This window comes from Kogia breviceps, chromosome 12 (assembly GCF_026419965.1).
Source record: "Kogia breviceps isolate mKogBre1 chromosome 12, mKogBre1 haplotype 1, whole genome shotgun sequence".
NCBI classification, from domain to species: domain Eukaryota; kingdom Metazoa; phylum Chordata; class Mammalia; order Artiodactyla; family Physeteridae; genus Kogia; species Kogia breviceps.
The window spans coordinates 7,325,122-7,348,454 of NC_081321.1; the positions used below are offsets into that span (position 1 = coordinate 7,325,122).

General features: G+C 40.2%; 1 protein-coding gene and 1 pseudogene across 1 annotated transcript; both read left to right on the forward strand.

Annotated features, from left to right (window-relative positions):
- The first annotated feature begins 4,113 nt into the window (after positions 1–4,113).
- Positions 4,114–21,476, forward strand: LOC131767397 (C-type lectin domain family 2 member D11-like). Its single transcript, XM_059082673.2, has 5 exons — positions 4,114–4,281; positions 16,246–16,365; positions 18,531–18,706; positions 19,485–19,591; positions 21,096–21,476. The coding sequence occupies exons 1-5, from the start codon at positions 4,203–4,205 to the stop codon at positions 21,238–21,240; spliced, it is 627 nt and encodes a 208-aa protein (XP_058938656.1). The 5' UTR covers positions 4,114–4,202; the 3' UTR covers positions 21,241–21,476.
- LOC131767387 (nucleosome assembly protein 1-like 1 pseudogene) lies at positions 8,494–9,955 on the forward strand (annotated as a pseudogene).
- Positions 21,477–23,333: the final 1,857 nt, after the last annotated feature.

The following is a 23,333-nucleotide window of genomic DNA, read 5'->3' on the forward strand; positions in this document are numbered from 1 at the left end:
CACAAGCAGTATAGTTGGTAAGTTAGTTACAGACCAAGTTGATGTCACACTACCATTACTGACCTTCTAAAGCCTCTCCTGTTTCATTTATCCTCCTTTAAGTCCCATTTCAGTTCATGGTTTAGCTATGATCAACTTTAGCTGTTATGTCAAAGAGTGTTCCAAAATTTCTATAAATATTTATACTCCCACCAACGGTGTATAAGCGTTCCAGTTGTTTTATATCCTCCCTAAGAAATTATATACTGACCTTTTTCATTTTATCCATTATAGTAGATGTTTAGTGATATCTGTGGAATATTTTCCCTGCTAAAATTTTTTTTCTATATCAGGGTAAAGTAAATATCATTCATGTTGTCTGGTATGGCAAAATTCTGGACGTTTCACAAAATAACACTAAGGAGTAATGCTTAATAATAAAGTTACGAATAGTAACTTTTGTCAACAGGGAATGATCTTCTCCTTAGCGATTCGGTGACAATTTGTTATGGAATTTATTCAAACGTCTATTGCTATGTTTTCAAGGTCACCAATCTTTTCTTCTGCAAGTCTAACCTGCCATTAATCTAGCCAGTGAATTTTTCATCACAAGAAATTGCAGTTTTTGTCACTAGAAGTTGGGTTTGTATCTTTTCTTAAATATCTTCTGTGACTGTACTTAATAGTTATAGAAACATTTTGATTTCCTTATCTGCTATTTGTAATATCTGTATTATTCCTGATGCTGAAAGCTCAGCCCTTTGTGCACTGGTGCCTAATCAAATCTCAGAGACAGAATTTTGGGTGCAGTAGAAAAGAATAGCTTTATTGCTTTGCCAGGCAAAGGGGGACACAGTGGGCCCATGCCCTGAAAAACTGTGTGTCCCAATCCAGGGGAATTTGGTGTGGAGTTTTAGCAATGGTTCAAGAACGGGGGGTTGCTGATAAGAATAGTGTGTGTGCAGGGACTGCACTCCTTTAATCTGGTCTCAGGTAATCTAATGAGTTTCTGTGGTTCCTTAAATCTGGCCTCAGGTGGTCTGCTTGAAGAGCTTCTCTGGTTACTTTAATCTGGAATGAAGAATGCTGACATCTTTCACTTGTTGGGGGTTTTAGTTCTATAAAGACCTTAAAGATATTGTTGTGTGTATCCCTTGAGGCAGAACCAGGACCCTGCCCCCAAGGCTTCACTATTGTTTCTTGGCTGCTCCTCCCTTGTCTCTGCATCCCCTCCCTTCCCTGATTAGCAACTGTTCTAATCTGCCTTTAGAACTCAGGGAAGGTCATGGAGGCTGGAGCCTATTCCCTACAAACAAGAAATGGGGGACAGAAAGACTTCCATGCCCAGGAGCCCCACAGGGTCCTGCTCGGTTTCATTCCTGGGCCTGTTTGTATTGGGTCATTTTCTTCACATCATGGGTCATACTTTTCTGCTTCATTGCAATCTTTGATAGCATTCCAGAAATTGTGAGTTTTTATCTTGTTGGGTATTGGATATTTTTGCATTTCTCTAAGTATTCTTAAATTTGTTCTGAGACACAGTTAAATTATTTGGAAATGCTTCTAGCCTTTTGGGTCTTCCTTTTAAGATGTGTGTAAAGGAAAAGTCTACAGTCCTTCCTAACTGGTGTTTCTTCCCCGTGAATCTCCTTTACTATGCACACAGAACCTTTCACTTCTGCCACTTCTAGTCACCAAATGCATGAGATTTTTCCCCTAAACAAGCAATTCTCTATGACACTAGCCTGGTGTCCCACGATTTAACTCAATTCTAACACTATCAACCTGGAGATAGCATCAGATCCCACAGGTTAAGGGCTCAGTCCCACAAGATTGCTCCCCACTTCAGATGGGGAGACAGTGCAAGTAGTAGGCCCCCAGGTTACCCATACTTCTGTTCAATTTGACTACAAATCAGAGATTACCATGACCCCCTCCTCGATTTTGATTAATTTGCCAGAGTGGCTCATAGAGTTCAGCGAAACCCTTATGCTTACCAGTTTATTAGAGGGTGTGATAAAGGATACAGATAAACAGCGTGATGAAGAGATTATATAGGGTGAGATCTGGGAGGGTCTTGAGGGCAGGAGCCTCTAGCCCCATGAAGTTGGGGGGTATCACCCTTCTCGTGTGAATGTGTTCATCAATTTGGAAGCTCTCTGAATGCCATGCAATTGAGATTTTATGGAGGCTTCCTTGCATAGGCATGATCAGTGATTAACTCTATCTCCAGCCCCTCTCCCTGCTCTGGAGGATGGGGAGGATGGCTGATAATTCCAAGCTTCTAATCACGGCATGATCTTGCTGTGACCAGCCCCCATACAGGATCTCACCCAAAGTCAACTCATTAGAACAAAAGATGCTCGTAGTGTTCTTAGGAATTTACAGGGGTTTTAGGAGCTTTGTACCAGGAACAGGAACATTTTATATATATAAAAGATATATGTATTTTTCCTATTATCTCAATTTGTTAGAAACAGTCAGGTCACCATTTAGTCTATGGTTAATCATTCTCCACCACTGAAGCGAGATATTTATGAGTACTCTTTTTTCCCCCCCAAGTACAGTTTTTATTACAATTAAACAAAGACAAATAGTAAACTACCAGAAAGAACTAAAATCAGGGACCTAGGATTTTTTCTCCATTCTGTTTTTGTTTCTAACTTTTTATTTTATGTTGGAGTACAGCCGATTAACAATGTTGTGATAGTTCCAGGTGCACAGCAAAGTGACTCACCATTTGTTGAAGAGACTGTCTTTCTACCATTTTATTGTTTTGCTTCCTTTGTTGTAGATTAATTGACCATAGGTGGTTGGGTTTATCTCTGGGCTTTCTATCCCATTCCATTGACCTGTATTTCTATTTTTGTGCCAGTATTGTCCTGATGATTATAGCTTTGTAGTATAGTCTGAAGTCAGGGAGCCTGATTCCTTCAGCTCTGTTTTTCTTTCTCAAGATTGCTTTGGCTATTTGGGGTCTTTTGTGTCTCCATACAAATTTTAAGATTTTTTTGTTCTAGTTCTGTGAAAAATGCCATTGGTAATTTGATAGGGATTGCATTGAATCTGTAGATTTCCTTGGATAGTACAGTCATTTTGACAATATTGATTCTTCCAGCCCAAGAACATGGTATCTTTCCATCTGTTTGTGTCATCTTTCATTTCTTTCTTCAGCATCTTATAGTTTTTGGAGTACGGGTCTTTTGTCTCCTTATGTAGGTTTATTCCTAGGTGTTTTATTGTTTTTGATGTGATGGTAAATGGGATTGTTTCTTGAATTTCTCATTCTGATCTTTGTTATTAGTGTACAGAGATGCAACAGATTTCTGTGTATTAATTTTCTAACCTGCAACTTTACCAAATTCATTTTATGTATATAAAAGATAAATGTATTTTTCCTATTATCTCCATTTGTTAGAGGCAATCAGGTCACTATTTAGTCTATGGCTAATCGTTCCCCACCACTGAAGCAAGATATTTATGAGTACTCTTTAAAAGCCCCATAAATGATGAGGTTTCCCAGTCTGGCTGGTCTGAACAGGCACTATTCCCATCTGGATGGAAACACTGGATACTGCTTCCTTTAGTCATTTCATGTTTTGTTCCCTCTATCCTCATACACAGGTGCTGATCAATACACTGCTGAATACCCAAGGGGAACACTCTACATCCCCAGAATCCTCTGTGTATCTCTTTCTTTTCTGATACTCTAGCTGCACAGTCCTTGTCTCTGGGCTTCCCCTCTTTACCTCAGGGAATCTCTTGGCATTTCTTGGTTTTCCCCTGCTTAAATCACACGTACAAAACTATCTCCGGGCAGTAGCTGGGGCAATTGCAGGACTCACCAAGTTTGTTTTCAGAGGATCACTGCCCTTCATTGATTGATGCCCAGTGCTTGAAAAGGATATTTTTTTTTTTCCACACATTTTCTTTTTTTTCCTTTTTCGTTGATTCAGGCAAGAAAGTAAATCTGGTCCCTGTTATTCCATTTTGACAGGGAACAGAAGTCTGTGGAGTTGATCCTTCTAAATTAAAAGCACTTTGCGTTTTAAAATGCTAAAGAACTTGGCAGCTTCATGTATTTCCTTTACAGCCCACATGCCTGGGCGGGAGTTTGGCTTCTCTTTTAGCTGATCGTTCAGATTCAAACTATTTTCACTTCCCAGTTCCTGTTTTTGCAACTACTTCAAGACAGGGCCGAGTGTTCCTGTTGAAGCAGAAACATGACTGTGGAGGACGCTTCTCTGAAAATCTTACAGACAGACCCTACCTCCAGAGAAAGCATGGAGGAGGGACGATCTGGTAAGGAAAATTGATAAGCTTTGACGAAATAAAACAGCTTGTATTCCACTGACCACTGACAGCAGGTTAGAAATTGCACTGCAGGAATATAATTCTTCACAGTTAACCTCCATAGAAGGAGAGATGTTTTGAGGGACTAGAGGTGGGTGAGAGGACAAGTGTGTAATTGTTGCGTCGGTGATTGTGTTACTGTGTATGTTACTTAAATATTTCTGCACGGTGAATCAGGTTACAGGAGATTAAGAGAAAAATGTTCTCTGTTTTTTTTTTTTTTTTTTTTGCGGTACGCGGGCCTCTCACTGTTGTGGCCTCTCCCGCTGCGGAGCACAGGCTCCGGACGTGCAGGCTCAGCAGCCACGGCTTACGGGTCCAGCTGCTCCGCGGCTCGTGGGATCCTCCCGGACCGGGGCACGAACCCGCGTCCCCTGCATCGGCAGGCGGACTCTCAACCACTGCGCCACCAGGGAAGCCCTCTCTGGTTTTATTTTACTAGTCCTTGTATTTTTCCCAGGTTGCTGGCAACTTGCACCCTGGCAAGTCACATTATGATATTAAATAACAGATCATTATATCCCAGAGTCATGGCAAAGAGACAACAATAGTTTTGTCTTTTTTAAATTTTTATTTATTTATTTAATATGTCTTTATTGGAGTATAATTGCTTTACAATGGTGTGTTAGTTCCTGCTGTACAACAGAGTGAATCAGCTATAAGTATACGTATATCCCTATATCCCCTACCTCTTGAGCTTCTCTCCTATCCTCCCTATCCCACCCCTTTATTTATTTATTTTTTGAGGTTTTTCTTTTTTTTAATATCTAACAATTTTGAAATACATATACTAATAAAAGTTTCCAGTACCTACTGTATAGACAGGGAACTCAGCTCAGTATTAGGTAACAACCTAAATGGGAAAAGAATTTGAAAAAGAATAGATACATGTATATGTAAAAAAAAATTAACCATGACACCTATTCTGTAGTCTGATTGAATCTAGTAATCATATACTTAGAATCTGTTATTTGTTAGACACAGGGCTACCAAGACAAATTACATTTAGACCCTGATTTCAGGGTTTCATTATCTCAAGGACAGCCAAATGAGTTACTACAATTTGATGTGATTGGTGCTACAATATATTTAATGAAACCTAGGGAGTTGGAGATGGCTTCACTTCTGAAGTGACTTTTGACCTGGTGTCACATTTTCTGGAAGAAATAGGATTAAAACTCACAATTTTAAAAGAAATATTTATTGGAGTATGGTTGCTTTACAGTGTTGTGTTCGTTTCTGCTGTGCAGCAGGGTGAATCAGTTATACATCTACATATGTCCACTCTTTCTTAGTTTTCCTTCCCAGTTAGTTCCCCACAGAGCACTGAGTAGAGTTCCCTGTGCTCTACCGTAGGTTCTCATTAGTTATCTATTTTATACATAGTAGTGTGTATATGTCAATCCCAATGTCCCAATTCATCCCCTCTCCCCAGTTGATGTTAGCTGAGAATTAATTTCTTACTGTTCTCTAAAGAGACTTTTGTTTAATAGAACCGTGAATAATTATTGAGTCAGAAAAAAGTCCCTGCAGAAACTGGGACTATTGGTATATAGATCCTTTGTCATTTAAAAACCGATGTGGGTGTTTGAGGGTGGGAGTTGGAGGCCAAACCCATCTGCCAGCAAACCCTTTAGCATTTGTAGTTTATAGCAAATTTGATGAGAAAGAAAAAGAACATAGCTCATGTGTGTTTGTATTTCAGTCCAGCAGAAAGAATACCTTTTACTGAACCTCTATTTTCTGCTGAAAACAAGCATTTCCTTCTTTCTTCTTTCCTTCCCCCATCCCTGAATTTTATTTTTTATCAACAGGATATTGTAGTTCCTGAAACACAAGGTTCATGCTTAATGAAAAAGAAGGTTCTTAAAGAATGCTAATGTTTTTCTAGCTAAGTAAAGTGCTTACATAACTGAAACTACTTGACCAGTGCAAATGTGAAACCTATTATTTCGAAATTTAAACTGTTCCTGTAAGTTAACTAAGTTTTCTAGAACATGAAAATGAAAGTTAAAACCAGTAGACCAGTAATATGGTTCATTTCTCTGTTCTCTGTGATAATTCCTGACACCATTTTTCAAACTAGAAATTTGAAGGTTGTTGGGTTCAGAGTGTAATACAAGAGGCATATGAATTTAGAGGGAGACAAAAAGAGGACACACCAGAGGAGAGTGTCAGGAAGGAAGAAATTTTCCTCTGCTCTTCTGGCTGGTTTAAGAATTAAATTGACATGAGATAAATAAGAGGAGAAAATCAAACAAAAGTTTAACAACATGTATACATGGGAGAGACACAGGAAAACTGAAAAACTGACTAAAATGGCCAAACTCTTCACTTTAAATACTGTCTCCAGCTAATGACAAAAGATGTTGGGGGTAGTGATTTGGGACTTCAAAGGGGAGGAAGGTCATTGACATGGAAATGGAAAAGCAAATGTTTGGTGAATAAATGTTTGCTGGGCCACACAGAGACAAGGGACACAAGAGTGGACTCTGATCTTTAGGCCATTTCCAGTTTCCCCCATCACACTCACCTCCTAATCTTTGCAGATATCTCTGGTGATAGCTCTATTCCAGGAACAGGCCTTCTATCTAAATTCTTTTAGGCAGTTAGGGGGATGGTCAAAGATTCTTCCTGAGTCTTTTGGGCCTAGATGGTTTGCAGCTTGAAATAATCCACATGCGAAAGAGACATTTTGGGGTGGCAAATTTTATTCCCCTACAAAAAAGGAAAAGAGAAGTATTACTAAGTAAGCAAAAAAGAGAAGTGGAACATGAAACAAGGGAGGGTGTTAGGAGCTAGATATAGGGAAATAAAGGAGAACAAAAAGGGGGGACTTTTAGAAGATTAGTAAGGGGGCAAATAGGAGATTTATTGGAGAGGTGTGAGGGAGATGTACGTCTTACTCTTCTAACAATGAAAAAAATTATGGAAGTCGTAACATACTGAGTTTCTAAGACAGTTTTGTTTTAATGTAGAACCAGAAAGAATGAAGGTCGAGATTTTCTTATGGAGCCAAAATGTCATTGTATACTGTTTAAACAAGCCAATCCGTTATTTATTTCCCCTGCCTAGCATTTAAACTGAGGGTCTCTATCATTCTGGAAGATATTCGTGAAGTGAGTGAAATGTAGTGGTTAAAAGAAAGTCAGCAGGAACTTTTTCAAAGTATAGTTGACATTCAGTAAAATTCACTCTTTTGGGTTACATTTCTATGAGTTTTGACAAATACATATAATCATGTAATCACATCACAGTCAAGATATAGAACAGTTCCACACCCCCCACGCCCGCCCATGCCCTTTGTAAACAGTTCCTTCCCGTTCCCACACCCTTTGGCAACCACTGATCAGTTTCCTGTTCTTGTTCTTATACTCTTGCTTTAGAAGAACGCCTACGGAGTCTGACTGTTTTTCCCTTGGCATAATGCATTTAAATTCATCCATATTGTACTAGGTATCAATAGTGTGGACTTAGCAAAGAGGGACATTATTCACAAGGACTCTTACAATAGGAAAAGTGCTCTAAAAAGGTTCTCAGGTTATAAATGGGCAAGAAGGGTAACAGAACACCTGTGGGGAAAGAGAGCTTGAATGTGAAGAGCAGATGTCATCTCCAGAGTTATTACTTCTCGCTTGTGTTCCAGGGACATGTGGTCATGAGCACACGTGAGCTGTTATGCATCCCAGTGCTTTCTTTCGTGCTTGTTTGCATTTTCAGGCAAGTCAGAGTTTGGGGGTCTTTGGGGAGGAGAGGGCCCCACTAAGATGTATCAAGCCAAAGCAAAATAAGAAATGAAGAATTTTGAACATATTACCGAGTGCCAGCTCGCTTGGCTTGCCGCACGACAGGCCAGTGGATCGGGGAGGAGGTGTTAAGGCAGGGAATGCAACTGTACTCGGACAGCCGGCCGACCAAGAAGATGGCAGACTAGTGTCTCCAATAAACCGTCTTGTCGGGGTCTGGATGCCAGTTTCTTTTATAGAATCAGAGAGGCGGTGAGGAAATAAAGTAAAAGGGCAGAATAGAAAGGGAGAGGTGGTGAGGAAGTAAAGTAAAAGGGCCATCAGTCTTGAAAAACGTCTCCCTGGATGACCAGCCTTGGTGAAGGGATGGTTAATTTCTTCTTTCTCTCAGCCATTCACAGGTGGGCGGACTCAGATTGTCTCCCAGTGAGCCCAACCGGGGCACTTTAGTATAACATTCAGGCACAGGGGCAGGGTTCCCTGAGGCAAGCCATTATGTATGATTATAATAGGAAAAGCAGGCCATCTGCTCGCCGCACAGCCTTCTACCCCTCCCGCCGCAGCCCTGAGTCACTGCCCCGTAGCTCCGGCCGCCTGGCTCCCTGTGTTAGCCACAACATGGCAGACATCGACAACAAAGAACAGTCTGAACTTGATCAAGATTTGGATGATGTTGAAGAAGTAGAAGAAGAAGCAACTGGTGAAGAAACAAAAATCAAAGCGCGTCAGCTGACTGTTGAGATGATGCAAAATCCTCAGATTCTTGCAGCCCTTCAAGAAAGACTTGATGGTCTGGTAGAAACACCAACAGGATACATTGAAAGCTTGCCTAGGGTAGTGAAAAGACGTGTGAATGCTCTCAAAAACCTTCAAGTTAAATGTGCACAGATAGAAGCCAAGTTCTATGAGGAAGTTCATGATCTTGAAAGAAAGTATGCTGTTCTCTATCAACCTCTATTTGATAAGCGATTTGAGATCATTAATGCCATTTATGAACCTACAGAAGAAGAATGTGAATGGAAACCAGATGAGGAAGATGCAATTTCGGAGCTAAGAGAAAAGGCCAAGATTGAAGATGAGAAAAAGGATGAAGAAAAAGAAGATCCCAAAGGAATTCCTGAAGTTTGGCTGACCGTTTTTAAGAATGTTGACTTGCTCAGTGATATGGTTCAGGAACACGATGAACCTATTCTGAAGCACTTGAAAGATATTAAAGTGAAGTTCTCAGACGCTGGTCAGCCTATGAGTTTTGTCTTAGAATTTCACTTTGAATCCAATGAATATTTTCACAAATGAAGTGTTGACAAAGACATATAGGATGAGGTCAGAACCAGATGATTCTGATCCTTTTTCTTTTGATGGACCAGAAATTATGGGTTGTACAGGGTGCCACACAGATTGGAAAAAAGGGAAGAATGTCACTTTGAAAACCATTAAGAAGAAGCAGAAACACAAGGGACGTGGGACAGTTCGTACTGTGACCAAAACAGTTTCTAATGACTCTTTCTTTAATTTTTTTGCCCCTCCTGAAGTTCCTGAGAGTGGATGATGATGCTGAAGCTATTCTGGCTGCAGACTTTGAAATTGATCACTTTTTACGTGAGCGCATAATCCCAAGATCAGTGTTATACTTGAGAAGCTATTGAAGATGATGATGATGATTATGATGAAGAAGGTGAAGAAGCGGATGAGGAAGGGGAAGAAGGAGATGAAGAAAATGATCCAGACTATGACCCAAAGAAGGATCAAAACCCAGCAGAGTTCAAGCAGCAGTGAAGCAGGATGTACGTGGCCTTGAGGATGACCTGCACTGTAATAGCCTAAACACAACGATTATTGACTTACAGCCTTATGTTTTTGTATTTTCTTGCTAGACTCAAGGTTTTTTTTTTAAAGGAAAGGAACTGATATTTTAAAGACCAAATTTGTTCTACTTAGCATTTTAACTAGTTTTTCTGCCAGATACATTGAATGCACAAATTCTCTCATGCATGTTTGTTCATTGCTACATATTTGGTTCTTCCTGGAGTATTTTTATCTTGTAACTATTAGATTACAGTTATGAAAATAAACAGAACTGTGAAATGAACCAGATTTTTTGTCTTGCTAATTTTTTTCCTGAACAACCAAAGTATTTTTTCAGCAGGTAGTTGAATGGGTTTAAGTTCGCTTGCACTAGCTGTGCCTTTCATTACTTTGTTACAGACATACGGTGACTTATACTAAGACAATTCATCATTTAGAAAACAACACTTGTCAAGACAAATATATGGTTAAGAATTTCCAGTAAGACCACACCTGAAAACTTAGATTGTTAATGGATTTTTGTATTTCAGGTGACAGTTACTATAAAGAAATCTTATTAACTAATGGTTATTGGTTACTACAGGGAGGTGAATAAAACCTAGTATTTTCAGAAGTTAAGTCTCATTATTTTTATTTTAACTGTACTTTTAAAATTTAACCTCCATTAACTAAGCATCTTTTCTTTGTGGTAGCGTCTACCTTCTGCTTCCCTGGAAAGGATGAATTTACATCATTTGACAAGCCTATTTCAAGTTTTTTGTTGTTTGCTCGTTTTTGTTTTTGCAGCCTAAAATAAAAATGTCAAATATAATTTTAGTTCTCCAGAGATAATGTCTTAATTTTGTACTAATTCAGGTAGAAGCAGAGGCCTAGCTTAAATTATATACCCAGTTTACTGCATTATTGAAGAAAAGGGTGCCAACTTTGGAAGAGGTACTACATCTACTAATGAGAGAGTATTTAAAAAAAAAGAAAACAAACTCTTAAATGATTTAAAGTTTTTAATGGAAAGATTAAAAGGGTAAATTTTATTTCCTTTGGTCAGAACTAGACAAAAGGCCCCAAGCCTCTACAGCTAATTCCAATTCTTATTCCTTAAAGTATGAGTGTGTCATTTACCCACGCCTTTTGTTTTACTATGTATTAAAATGGGTAGTACTGTTTACTTAACTACCTCACAGATGTGTTAAGGCATATTCAGTTAAATTTTATGAAATGTTTCTCAGTCTCATCAAAAGCTCAAAAGTTTGGACCTATTTGTACCACAAGTATGTGATATTCAGCATTTTATTTATACCAAGGTCTGATAGTTAAACTGGAAAACAAAGATTAAGGACCTTTATTCTGGATCCGGTCAGGCAACCCTTGCAGATCTTTGTGTGGCTCCTATTTTAATAGAAGTGGATGGACGAGCAACAGTTTGAAAAGGTCCAAGAATTTTTTTTCCAGCTGTTTTAATTATGACCATATTGTAGTAAATACTGCAGATATCATGGGACTAAAGTAGAAATAAGACCATTTTTAGAGGGGGAAATGCCATTAAATTAGGGACTGTAGAGCCACGTTTAAAATACCTCAGACTAATTACTGTTACTTTTGGGGATGAACTTTAAAGCTTTGACAGTGAGGAGGGACTAATTGGGTTGTAATTATAGGAAGGCCTTAGAGTTCCTGTTATATTAATAAAATTACATTGTGTTCCTTTTTAGAGGTGATAGAGCTTCTGTTTTAAAAATTTGGTATTAAGGTCTTGGAATGTAAACACATTGTGTTCTTTGTATAGTACTATCCGTTCCTCTCCTGAGATTTTAATTAACTACTGGAAATCCTTAAGCAATTGCAGTAGCTAAAGGGGGGAAAAGGGGAAAATGCCATGAAAACACCTGGTTTTCCTCTTTATTTTCAAAATGATTTTGGTTGTTTTGATTAGGCATTCTGTGACTTTTTTTTTCTTTTGTACCCATAGCTCACCTGAACACAGCTTTTTCTGAACTTAAAATTTTTAATCTAAAGATAGAATCCCGTTTTTAATGAACTTAAAGAAGTAGCAAAATCACTTTTTTTTTTCATTCCTTTAGGAAATAGCTGTTGCCAAAGTGAAGAGGTAGATACTATTTCGTCTTGTTACATAAGGGGGAATATGGTTTGCAGAGGAATTGTTTTTTAAATAAAGTCGGAGTTTCAAGGGATATCAGTGTTCATCTATGCCATCTCTCCAGTTTCAAAATGGTCCTATTCCATTCTAGAAATTTGACATATGTAATTTGAAATCCTTAATAAAATTGCATTTAATTTTTAAAAAATGTAAATAAATAAGAAAAGCAACAAAAAGCGAAGGTTAAAGTCAAAGAAACGGATTGAACATGGAGTCTGATTTAGCTTTTCCCTGTTACAATTCCGCAGTGTCAATTTCCATGCCACAGTCTTGTGAGATAAGGGGCGATGACCACTCGTAGCTACTCCCAGCCCTGTAGGGATGACGAGGGAGGACCGTGGAGTGGAATTGATCAGCATTGGGCAGGGAATAATTCTTAGAAGTTTTAGTAAATAGTACAATTCTCAATTATTCAGACCTGAGCCTGTCCTGTTCAGTAGAATAGGATTAAACAAGTGGACTGATCCATGCTTCTCCAGCTGTAAGGAAATTGCAGTCTCAACACTTACCTTTTTTGAAGAGGAACCTTAAGTTTTCTAAGGGCTCATAAACCCACTGCTCTCTAGGCCTCTCGGGAGTTGGGTCGTTTATTGATGGCGGTGGTGCAGCTTTAGTCTGAGCGTGATGAATCCAAGGCTTTATTCCAACCAGTTTGACAGATGAATGCGTGGCGAGCCGTACCACGTGTGGTCCTGTCCACCTTTCAGTCAGCTGGTGCTCAGGCCCTTGTTCGCTCAGGTTTGAAGGAGGACTCGATCTCTGGGCCAGAAAGGACGCAAAGCTACCTCAGTTGAATAGGCAGAGCTGCTGGCAGCAAACTCATGAACAGAGGTTAGTATAGCGCCCAAAGCTTGAACAAAATTAACAGCTATGTCTCTCAGAGCATTTACAGAATCCCCTGCCGGGGCAGAGCCCTGGAATGGCCTACCATACACTATTTCAAGGGGGCTGAATTTAAGCCTGCTTCTGGGAGCCACTCTGATCCAGGGCAGGGCAACTGGAAAGGCCTTATCCCAAGTGAAATGAGTTTTTGGACATATTTTCGCAATGCTCCATTTTAATGTATGATTCATTTTCTGTTTTTCCTGTTGATTGTCGTCTCAAGGGTGAATGTAACTTCCAACTAATTTGCGGTGCTTTAGACATTTGTTGGGTTCTGCTAGAGACAAAAGCAGGCCTGTTATCACTCTGAAGGGTGTTAGGTAGTCCAAACAAGGGAATAATTTCCTTAAGGAGGACTTTAACCACTTTGGAGGCTTTTTCTGTCCAGGTGGGATATGCGTCCACCCATCCTGAAAAAGTGTCCACACATACCAGCAGGGATCTGAAGTTTCCTGCAACTCAAGGCACTTGAGTGAAGTCTATTTGCCAGTCCTCGGTGGGGCAGGGCCCTTTGTGCTGAGTGCCCCATCTGGGGAGGTCTGACAACAGTTTGGGGGTTATTTTTAGCACAAATCATACGATTCCGAGTGACTCGCCGGATGGTCTTTTTTTTTTTTTTTTTTTTTTCCAGCCCCCAGCCCCCGGATGGTCTTTTGTAAGTGAGGTCCCATTGTACACTTTGGAATCCACTGCAGGGGGCATCCCTCCCGTAATGGGTGCTGTCATGAACGTGTTTCAGCACAGCGTCCAACAGGAGCCTCAGGAATCAAAGCAGTTGCTTGTGCATTACATTCCCAGCCAGATGAGTTATGGTCAAGAGTGAAACCCCACTCTTTGGCCCTCTCCTTGTCCTTTTCTGAATACCCTGGCTGCTATTTTGACAAGTCAATCTGTGGAAGGAGTGACCCTAGCATGCCTGATAATCACCTTCCTTTGCTGCTCTCTTTGCAGCTCGGTCAGCTAACCGATTGCCCTTTATTGTATGTCTCGCCTTTCTAGTGGCCTGGGAAGTGTGTTACAGCCACCTGTGAGGGCTTGTGGACTGCTTCTAATCGTGACTGGACTTCAGAAGCATGTTTTACATCTTTATTGTCTGAAGTGAGAAGCCCCCTTTCTTCCCAAATTGCCCCGTGAGCACGCACCACAGAGAATGCATAGTGAGAGTCTGGGTCTATATTTACTCGCCTCCCTTTAGCAAGGAGCAGGGCTCTTGGCAGAGCGATGATTTTTGCCTTCTGAGCTGAGCTCCCTGGGAGCAGGGCTTTTGCTTCAGCAATCCTTTTTTTTTTTTTTTTTTTGTGCTAGGCGGGCCTCTCACTGCCGTGGCCTCTCCCGTTGCGGAGCACAGGCTCCGGACGCGCAGGCGCAGCGGCCATGGCTCACGGGCTTAGTTGCTCCGCGGCATGTGGGATCTTCCCGGACCGGGGCACGAACCCGTGTCCCCCGCATCGGCAGGCGGATTCTCAACCACTGCGCCACCAGGGAAGCCCAGCAATCCTTTTAAGTGTTACCACTGCATACCCAGCACGTCGCCTACCTTGGTCCATGAAGCTGCTTCCGTCGGTGAACAATTCCATATCTGGCTCGGCCAAGGGTTGGTTGATTAAGCCCAGGCTGCTAGAGGACACTAGCTTGATGACGTGTAGGCAGTCATGCTCTGGGAATTGTGCAGCGTCAATCAGGAGCAATGTGGCTGGATTTAGGGCTGAAGTGACTTGGAGACTTAGGTTGGGATTGTCCAGGAGAATGGCTTGGTACTTTCCCATTCTCCTGGAAGTCAATCAATAGCCCCCTTTCTGTTCCAGCAAAGAAAAGACATGAGGAACATACACAGTGGTGGGTTGCCCCAGGACACAGCCAGGGCTGGCTGAGATTAACTTCGTGTTTATTGTTTCAAAGGCTGTTTGGCACTGTTTAGTCCAGGTAAGGGGCTCAAGACCATGTCCCTTCGGTGCCTCCTAGAGGGGCTTTCCTATGAGCCCAAAGTTTGTGATCCAAATACGACAGAACCCTGCCATTCCCAGAAAGCCTTTCAGTGTCTGTGGGTCTTGGGTGCCCCCAAGGCCGCAATTGCTTGCTTTCTGTCAGGCAGAAGATCCCACTGTTCTTGGGAGAGGACAAATTCCAGATATGTGAGTTGCTGTTTGCATATCTGGACCTTTTTCTGGGAGACCTTATATCCACAATTGGCCAAATAGTTCAGGGTTCTGATGGTATTTTGTAGACATTTATCGTATGTAGGGCTCGCTATAAGCAAGCTGTCCACATATTGGAGCAAGAGTCCTTCATCCAAAATTAAATTTCTAAGGTTCTCTAGCCTTAGAAAGGGGGAAAGGTGTTGGGGGCCTGGGTTCCCAGAGTTCACCAGGAGCCAGGTACCACAGGAGCCACCTGGAGCTGCTGGAGTTGGCAGGTGCAGGAGGGAAGCAGGGGCCTGGGCTCCTAGGAGCCCACAGGAAGCCTTGTGTGGAAGCTGTCTGAGGCTGTTTTATCTGCCTGGAATTACTGGAGTAGGCAGGAGCTGGGATGAGACATGGGGGTGGGTGTGCCTGGAATCCTTGGCTCTTGGGAAGATATTTTCATGTGCAGATAATCTTCAAATTGATATTTCTACTGGGAGATGAGCAGATGTCACTTCTAGAGACACTTTCACTTCTTTCCAATCTATATGCCTTTTATTTATTTTTCTTGCCTTATTGCCACTGATAGAACATCTAGGAAAAAGTTAAATTGGATTGGTGAGAGCAGACTTCCTTGCCTTGTTCCTGACCTTTGGAGGAAGGCATTTACTTTTTCACCATTAAGTATCATGCTAGCTGTTCTTTTCCTATAGATGATATTTATCAGGTTAAGTCCTTCAATTCCTAATTTGTTGGGATTTGTTATCTTGGATGAATAAACATTTTTCACATTTTTTTCTATATTTATTGAGATGATTATGTGCTTTCTCTTCTCTTATTTTGTTAATGTGATGAATTATATTGAGTAATTTTCTAATGCTCCTTTCAGTACTTCTAACCAGATCTCTTATTTCTGGAGGTAAATCTGGATCATTTGTATGTTTCTTTTTCATCCTGATTTCTACTCTTTTTGATTCTTATTCTCTCATTAGCTCTTCTTCCAATAACTAGAAGATTCTCTAGGGGAAAAAAAACTCAGTTTCTTGGGCCATGGTTCTCATTTGTGGACCTGGACCTTTTGGGAAGGGGGTTGGCAATAGGGTAGTAGAGGTACAGCTGACTTTACAGGTTGATTCTGTGATAAATTTAATTTTTTTTTCCTAATACCTTCATGAGATTGAGATTATGACATTTGTATTTATAGGAAAAGACCTCCAAAGAAAATACCTATCAATTACATCTCCTGTAATCCCGCTTTCTTGTTGCATCCTCATGATTGTGGTCCTAGCTACAATTGTGATGGTACTTTCCACTTTTTTGACAGGTAAGTTACCTGTTCTCCAAACTTTACAATGTTCTTCACACATTTATGTTGTTGATAAATACTTATTGAGCTCCATATGTGCCAGGCACTGTGTGGAATATTTGAGGTATACCAGTGAACAAAACACACAAGAAATCCCTGCTCCCAGGGAACTCATATTACAGCAGGAAGACACAGATACTATAATATAGGGGTAACAGTTTGAGGAATACAAATGGCCAGGGTAAGCCTCCCTGAAAGGAGGACTTTTCAGCAAACTTTTGAAGGTGATGAAGGAGCCATGTGGCTATATGGGGAAAGCATTCCAGGTGGCAGGAACAAGCAGAATCAAAGGAGGAATCTCCTTGGTATGTTGGAGGAAAAGCAAGGAGGCTTCTTCATCTAAAGTAAAATGAGAATGAAGGAGAGTAATGGGCTGGGGGTCAGGGAGATAATAGCCTTATGAGTCAGTTAAAGACTTCAGCTTTTATTTTGAGTGTAGTGGGGAGGATCAGGAAGAGGGAAATTGTAGGAGAGGAATGCCGTGGTCTGAATTTCACTGTAGAATAATCATTTTGACAGCTACTTTGAGCAAAGATTGTTAGAAGAAAAAGTAGACTCAGGAACACCTATTAGGGAAAACTTGTAGAAATCCAGGCCAGAGAGGACCGTGGCTTGGCCCTGATGGTAAAAGTGGAGGTGGGACTAGGTGTCAGAATCTATCTACTTTGAAAGTTGAGCCAACAGTATTTCTTATCAGATTGGATAAGGGAGGAAAAAGTCAGGTTATGGAACAAAAACATCTATTCTTCCCATAGCCTACACTCTGAAATCTTGCTGGTTTAAGAGCATCTAACAAGGGCCCAAATATTTTTATATATATTTAACAGAAATATGTATAAAACAAAAAACTACATAGGAAACCCTATGTTGTATTTTTGGTCCTAAAATCAATATTTGACCTGTTTTATGTTTTGTCTACTAGAAGGTTTTATACCCCCTAAGAAATGTACCATAGTAAAATCTAGGAAAGGCAAGAAGTTTGCCTTTCTTTTGTCAAGAGTAAGAAGGACTGATATTAAGGAAGATGTGGGAAAGGGAATCTGTATGATACTAGGAAAGAATACTACAGAAATTAAATGCTACAGAAATTGATTTCCTTAAAGCCATTAGTGTCCGTGTACCCCTGGGAAGTCAGATACACAGGTACTCTGCTTGAAGTCTGGTGGACTGATGACTTTTGTGCCTGGGATAAGACTGTCAGTGATGACTTAGGAAGAAAACAATTGAATGTACGTACTTCAAGACTGACCTCAGGGGTAAAAGATCACCATATAAAATATATGTATTTATTCACATATTAGTTTCTGTAGACCATTCTGTTCCAAGGCAAATCCTCAATATAATAAAATCATTTAGGAAAAACCAACTACTGCTAGCTTGCACTCAGCAAGTGATCATGGATCTCAATATTGTATTCTCCCAGAAACCAAAAAAAGAAAAATGATCTCAGAAAGGCCAGCTGTTTCGACAAGTAGTGAAATGCAATCATATTTCCACATATTGAGTAGCAGTTGGTGTTTTATAAATGGTTAAGGCTGGTAGCATTCCAAGAGGCATTAGAAATATTAGTTGGTAGTGCATTACAGCTCAGCAATTCTTCACATAACCAAGAGTTGAGCAGCATCCACAGAGAGTATTTATTATGTAGCCAGGCACTTGAGAATATGTTTCTGGAAGCAAAATAAGATGATGATAAGGGAAATTATGTAATGAATGCTGCCAAAATACGTATAAAGGAAAACTATTCGTTGGGAAAAACAAACGCATTTGGGCATGGAAGACATTTTTAACAATTTATCTACGTATAGAAAGTAGCCCCTGTTCAGATTTTAAGAAAAACAAAGTGCTACTAGCAGAGGCCATAAAAGCACAAGAGTCTAGTTGATATTTGGCCATATTTTTCTTCAAATCTCTCATTTTGCAATTTGGTTATACTGTACCTACACATACACATACACGTGTGTGTGTGTGTATATATATATATATATATATATATATATATATGTATGTATACATACATATGTAAAAAAAAAAGTCTGACCTCAGGATGGTAAGTGGAAAAATAGATAAAAGGGATGAGAAAATGTATTTGTTATGATTCACTGTGTCTGTCCAACTTTTAGTGAGAAACACAAAGCCGGTCTCATATGTTCTGTATGTTACCTGCCCAAAAGAATGGATTGGATTTGGAAGTAAATGTTTTTATTTTTCTGAAGACACGAGGAATTGGACATCCAGCCAGACATTCTGTACCTCATTAGAGGCTGTTCTTGCTCAGTTTGAAACTGAGGAGGAGCTGGTAAGAAATAGTTTTGGATCATGTTCTTTGTTGAATACTTAGCACCCTGAGAAAGATATAGGCTGCATAGGGTGAAAGCTGAAAGATGAGGAAGGACCCCATTCCAGGCAAACTTGGGGGGCATGGGATGCATATTAGTGCCTAATATTTGTTTGGGGCATATTCTCTGCCTGGAACTCTGTGAGACAATTTTTTTTTTTTTTTTTTTTTTTTTGGTGGTATGCGGGCCTCTCACTGCTGTGGCCCCTCCCGTTGCGGAGCACAGGCTCCGGACGCGCAGGCGCAGCGGCCACGGCTCACGGGCCCAGCCGCTCCGTGGCACGAACCCGCGTCCCCCGCATCGGCAGGCGGATTCTCAACCACTGCGCCACCAGGGAAGCCCTGTGAAACAATTTAGATACATTCTCTCTTGTAGTCCTCATAGTCAACCTTCAATTCGATGTATTGTTCCCATTGTACAAAGAAATACGGTAATCATGTGATTTATCATCCAAATTGGGACATTTTGGGAAGTGAAAGTGAGAATATTAATCTGATGCTGGAACCACAGGCATAACCTGGGACTTTCCCAAACTGGGCTGTATGGTCACTTTAATGTAATTTAGGATTAGAGATAGTTGAGTGACTTAAGCTGAGAAGTGGGGACTAGTCTCCCTCCAAAGTCTAAGCTTTTCAATTATACCAGGCTGCCACCCAAAGAGAGAAAGCTGGAGGGAAGAGAGACTCAAGAGTAATATGAAAGAGACACGTGTTTTTTACTTTCTGTGTTTTATAATAGAAGTTCCTAAAAAGATATAAAGGCCCTTCTGACCATTGGATTGGCCTTAGAAGAGAATCATCACATCATGATTGGAAATGGGCAGACAGCACTGAATATAATGCCTCGTACGTTTTTAGTCTTCTTTTCCTTCTCCTGTGTTTACATGTGGTTATGTGTGTGCGTTGTGTTTATGGGAAAATAAATGTAATATCATGGAAGGCTTACTGCTCTATGAGGTACAAAATAGAAATCCTTTGTATGCTCTTCTGTTTATGAGCTGTGCCTTTGGAAAAACTTATTGTGATTTCAGTGGAAATCTTTAGCATGATGATGACATTGGACATAGCTTTTCCACTTTCATCCACTGACTTAAACTGCTGAAATCCCTATTTAGAATGTAGAGGGAACAGCTGATGCACAGCAGGGGTCCTACGAGCCTAAAAAGCCACTGAAGCATTGATATCCACAGACCCTCAGGCCACTCTCCCAGCGGCTGCGGCCATTCAGAAAAGGAAGGTCACCAGGGAACCAATGGGAATCCCCCGTAAATTATCTCTGGAAGGAACTTAGTAACCTACCTCGGATAGTGAACACTTCAGTGGGGGTATTTTGAATTTAACCATTACATTGGAGCAGATAAAATATACGGGCCCAATCACTTCCATCAATCAAAGCTAAGCCGTTGTAAGAATTTACTATTAAGTAAATATTTTTATTTTCACACTTGTATGAAACAGGTCAGGAGAACACTGAAAATAATCTTCACTGAAGGCTACTGACAATGGAAGTAATCAATAAACAATCAATAATAAGAATAGAAAAGAGTTTTATTTGAGCCAAGCTGAGGGCTGTATAGCCCAGAAGCCTGCTTGGCAGATGACTCTGAGAAACTGCTCCAGAGAAGCAGTTTCCAGCAGAGTTTTATATTTTATATTTAATATCTTGTCAGAACAGGGAACATTAAATGAGTCAGGGTTACATTTCTTCAAGGTTTCAAATTAAAAAAAAAAAAAAAAAAGACCAGTATGTACACAACAGCCGGCCAGTATGGCCTTGGCCCCTGGGAAGGGAGTCTTACCATGGAAGGAGTTACCAGCATTGGTGTCCCAGGAAGAGGGGCATTTAACCTTTATTTTTAACGTGGTCATTCTTTACTTCTGGTCAATGTACCCTTATCTTGAATAATTAAAACGGATGTACAAATGTATGTTTGATAGGCCATAAACAGGCTATTTTAGATAGCATAAAATTCAAGTTAACTCATGTATAAGCCAGAATGACTTCCCTATATCTCAAAATGTGATAATTTCTTTTATCACTGCTGATGGCAGCAGTTCACTTGGCTACAACAGCAAGCATTAGTTAAATACCTGATAAACAACATAACTGGATTTGGTATTGGTGATGATAACCTTCTGATATTCAAGCAAGGGACTTTGAGAATAGAAAAGGCAGGAAATACAGACATGGTATATATTTACGAAGAAGCCATATGAATGACAGATTTTCACTTTTCTCTTGTCCACATTAAAAGTATCTGGAGTAGGGGTGCTGAAGAATACAGAGGAGGAATGAATGTTGATGTCTGTGCAACCTATGTTTTAAAAATATTTTTGTGTTTGGTTTTAGGTTTGCTATCAAAGGAGTTGGGGAATGTGCCTACCTGAATGATATTGGACTTAGTAGTGCCAGGAGCTACACAGATAGAAACTGGATTTGCAGCAAGACAAATAATAATGTCTCCATGGACTTGAATACTTTAAGGACTTTTTAGGCAATTTCCAAGAGATGCATTATAAATTGTTATATACAGTTGCTGCTGTAATTCTTGGCCTGCCAAAAATATCACCAATGTGCATTTATAATACTTGTTAACAGCAAAGAGGCAAGCTATCCTTCAATAATATAGGGATTTGGAAGAGCATGATTCTAAATTAAGTAGGTGTTAAGTAGTATGAGTTGATACTTATATTTTGAACCCAATAAATATGAATGAATTCCTCTTTTTCTATATAGACAGCCCTGTATTTGTACACATGGGACCATAAAAATGACTATGATAGGGCTTCCCTGGTGGCGCAGTGGTTGAGAATCCGCCTGCCGATGCAGGGGACACGGGTTCGTGCCCCGGTCCGGGAAGATCCCACATGCCGCGGAGCGGCTGGGCCCGTGAGCCATGGCCGCTGAGCCTGCGCGTCCGGAGCCTGTGCTTCGCAACGGGAGAGGCCACAACAGTGAGAGGCCCGCATATCACACACACACACACACACACACACACACACAAAATGACTATGATAGCTGAAACCATGCAAAATGATTTTAATAACCAATGAAAAAGGATACAATTGGTTAACACATTCAAAATTCTCTTACTGTCAGTTAAAAATATACAGGGAAACTTTTAAAAGTATGAAGACTAGGGACTTCCCTGGTGGTCCAGTGGCTAAGACTCTATGCTCCCAATGCAGGGGGCCTGGGTTTGATCCCTGGTCAGGGAACTAGATCCCGCATGCCACAACTAAAGATTCTGCAAGCCTCCACAAAGTTTGAAGATCACAAGTGCCGCAACTAAGACCTGGAACAGCCAAAAAAAAAAAAAAAAAAAGGCACTAAAACTAGTATTTATCTTAAACTCTGTATTTTAAAACATTAGAAACACTGAAAAAGTGCTTTTTACACTTTAATTCTTAGTGTTTATGTTTTAAATTACTGAGTGCTAAATAAATATTATACCTATAAACAAATACCAATCTTTTGTTTACCCTTTATTGGATTTTAAAAATCCTGTTTTTATCCCAATTAAATTACAAATAGTTAGTTACTTTTACTCATTAGGCATTCAATACCCAACCTCAGAACTGTTTATATACGATTGAGTTTTAGAAACAAAATGTTTTAAATTTTTACTGCATTAGCTACACTGTACTGATGAGTCCCAAAAAGGACGAAATAACAATTTATAATGCATCCTCTCTCTTTATGTACTTCCATTTCTCCTATCTCATTGATGTATTTGTCAGCTGCTTCTTTTTTTTTTTTTAATTTTTTTTGGAGTATAGTTGATTTCCAATGTTGTGTTAGTTTCAGGTGTACAGCAAAGTGAAGCAGTTATACATACACATATGTCCACTCTTTTTTAGATTCTTTCCCCATATAGGCCATTACAGAGTACTGAGTAAAGTTCCCTGTGCTGTACAGTAGGTCCTTATTAGTTCTCTATTTTATATATAGTAGTGTGTATATGTCAATCCCAATCTTCCAATTTATCCCTCCCCACCTCCTTACCACCTGTTAACCATAAGTTTGTTTCTGTTTTGTAGACAAGTTCATTTGTACACTTTTAGATTCCACATGTAAGCGATATTGTATGATACTTGTCTTTCTTGTCAGTTTCCTCTTGTAATTCTATGCAGTTTTGTATAAATTTATATATATTATATATACTTGAGATTATGTATTGGATGCTTTTTGGCTTACAGTTCACTTTATCTCAGGTTTTCTAAGAAGCAGGGACTATGTCTAGTTCACTTCTGTGTCCTGGGAGACTAGTATTGGGTTGGCCAAAAAGTTCATTCAGGTTTTGTGATATGGAAAAACCCGAACGAACTTTTTGGCCAACCCAATATAATGCCTCAAGTACAGCATATGTTCTAAATGTACCTGTGGATATATCTTCATGACTATGAGATCCTGCCCTATTTGCTTAGCTTTGCTTAGTTTCTGCTAACTTTCTCATAAAGAAAGCTAAATTTGGGGCTTCCCTGGTGGCGCAGTGGTTGGGAGTCCGCCTGCCGTTGCAGGGGACACGGGTTCGTGCCCCGGTCCGGGAGGATCCCACGTGCCGCGGAGCGGCTGGGCCCGTGAGCC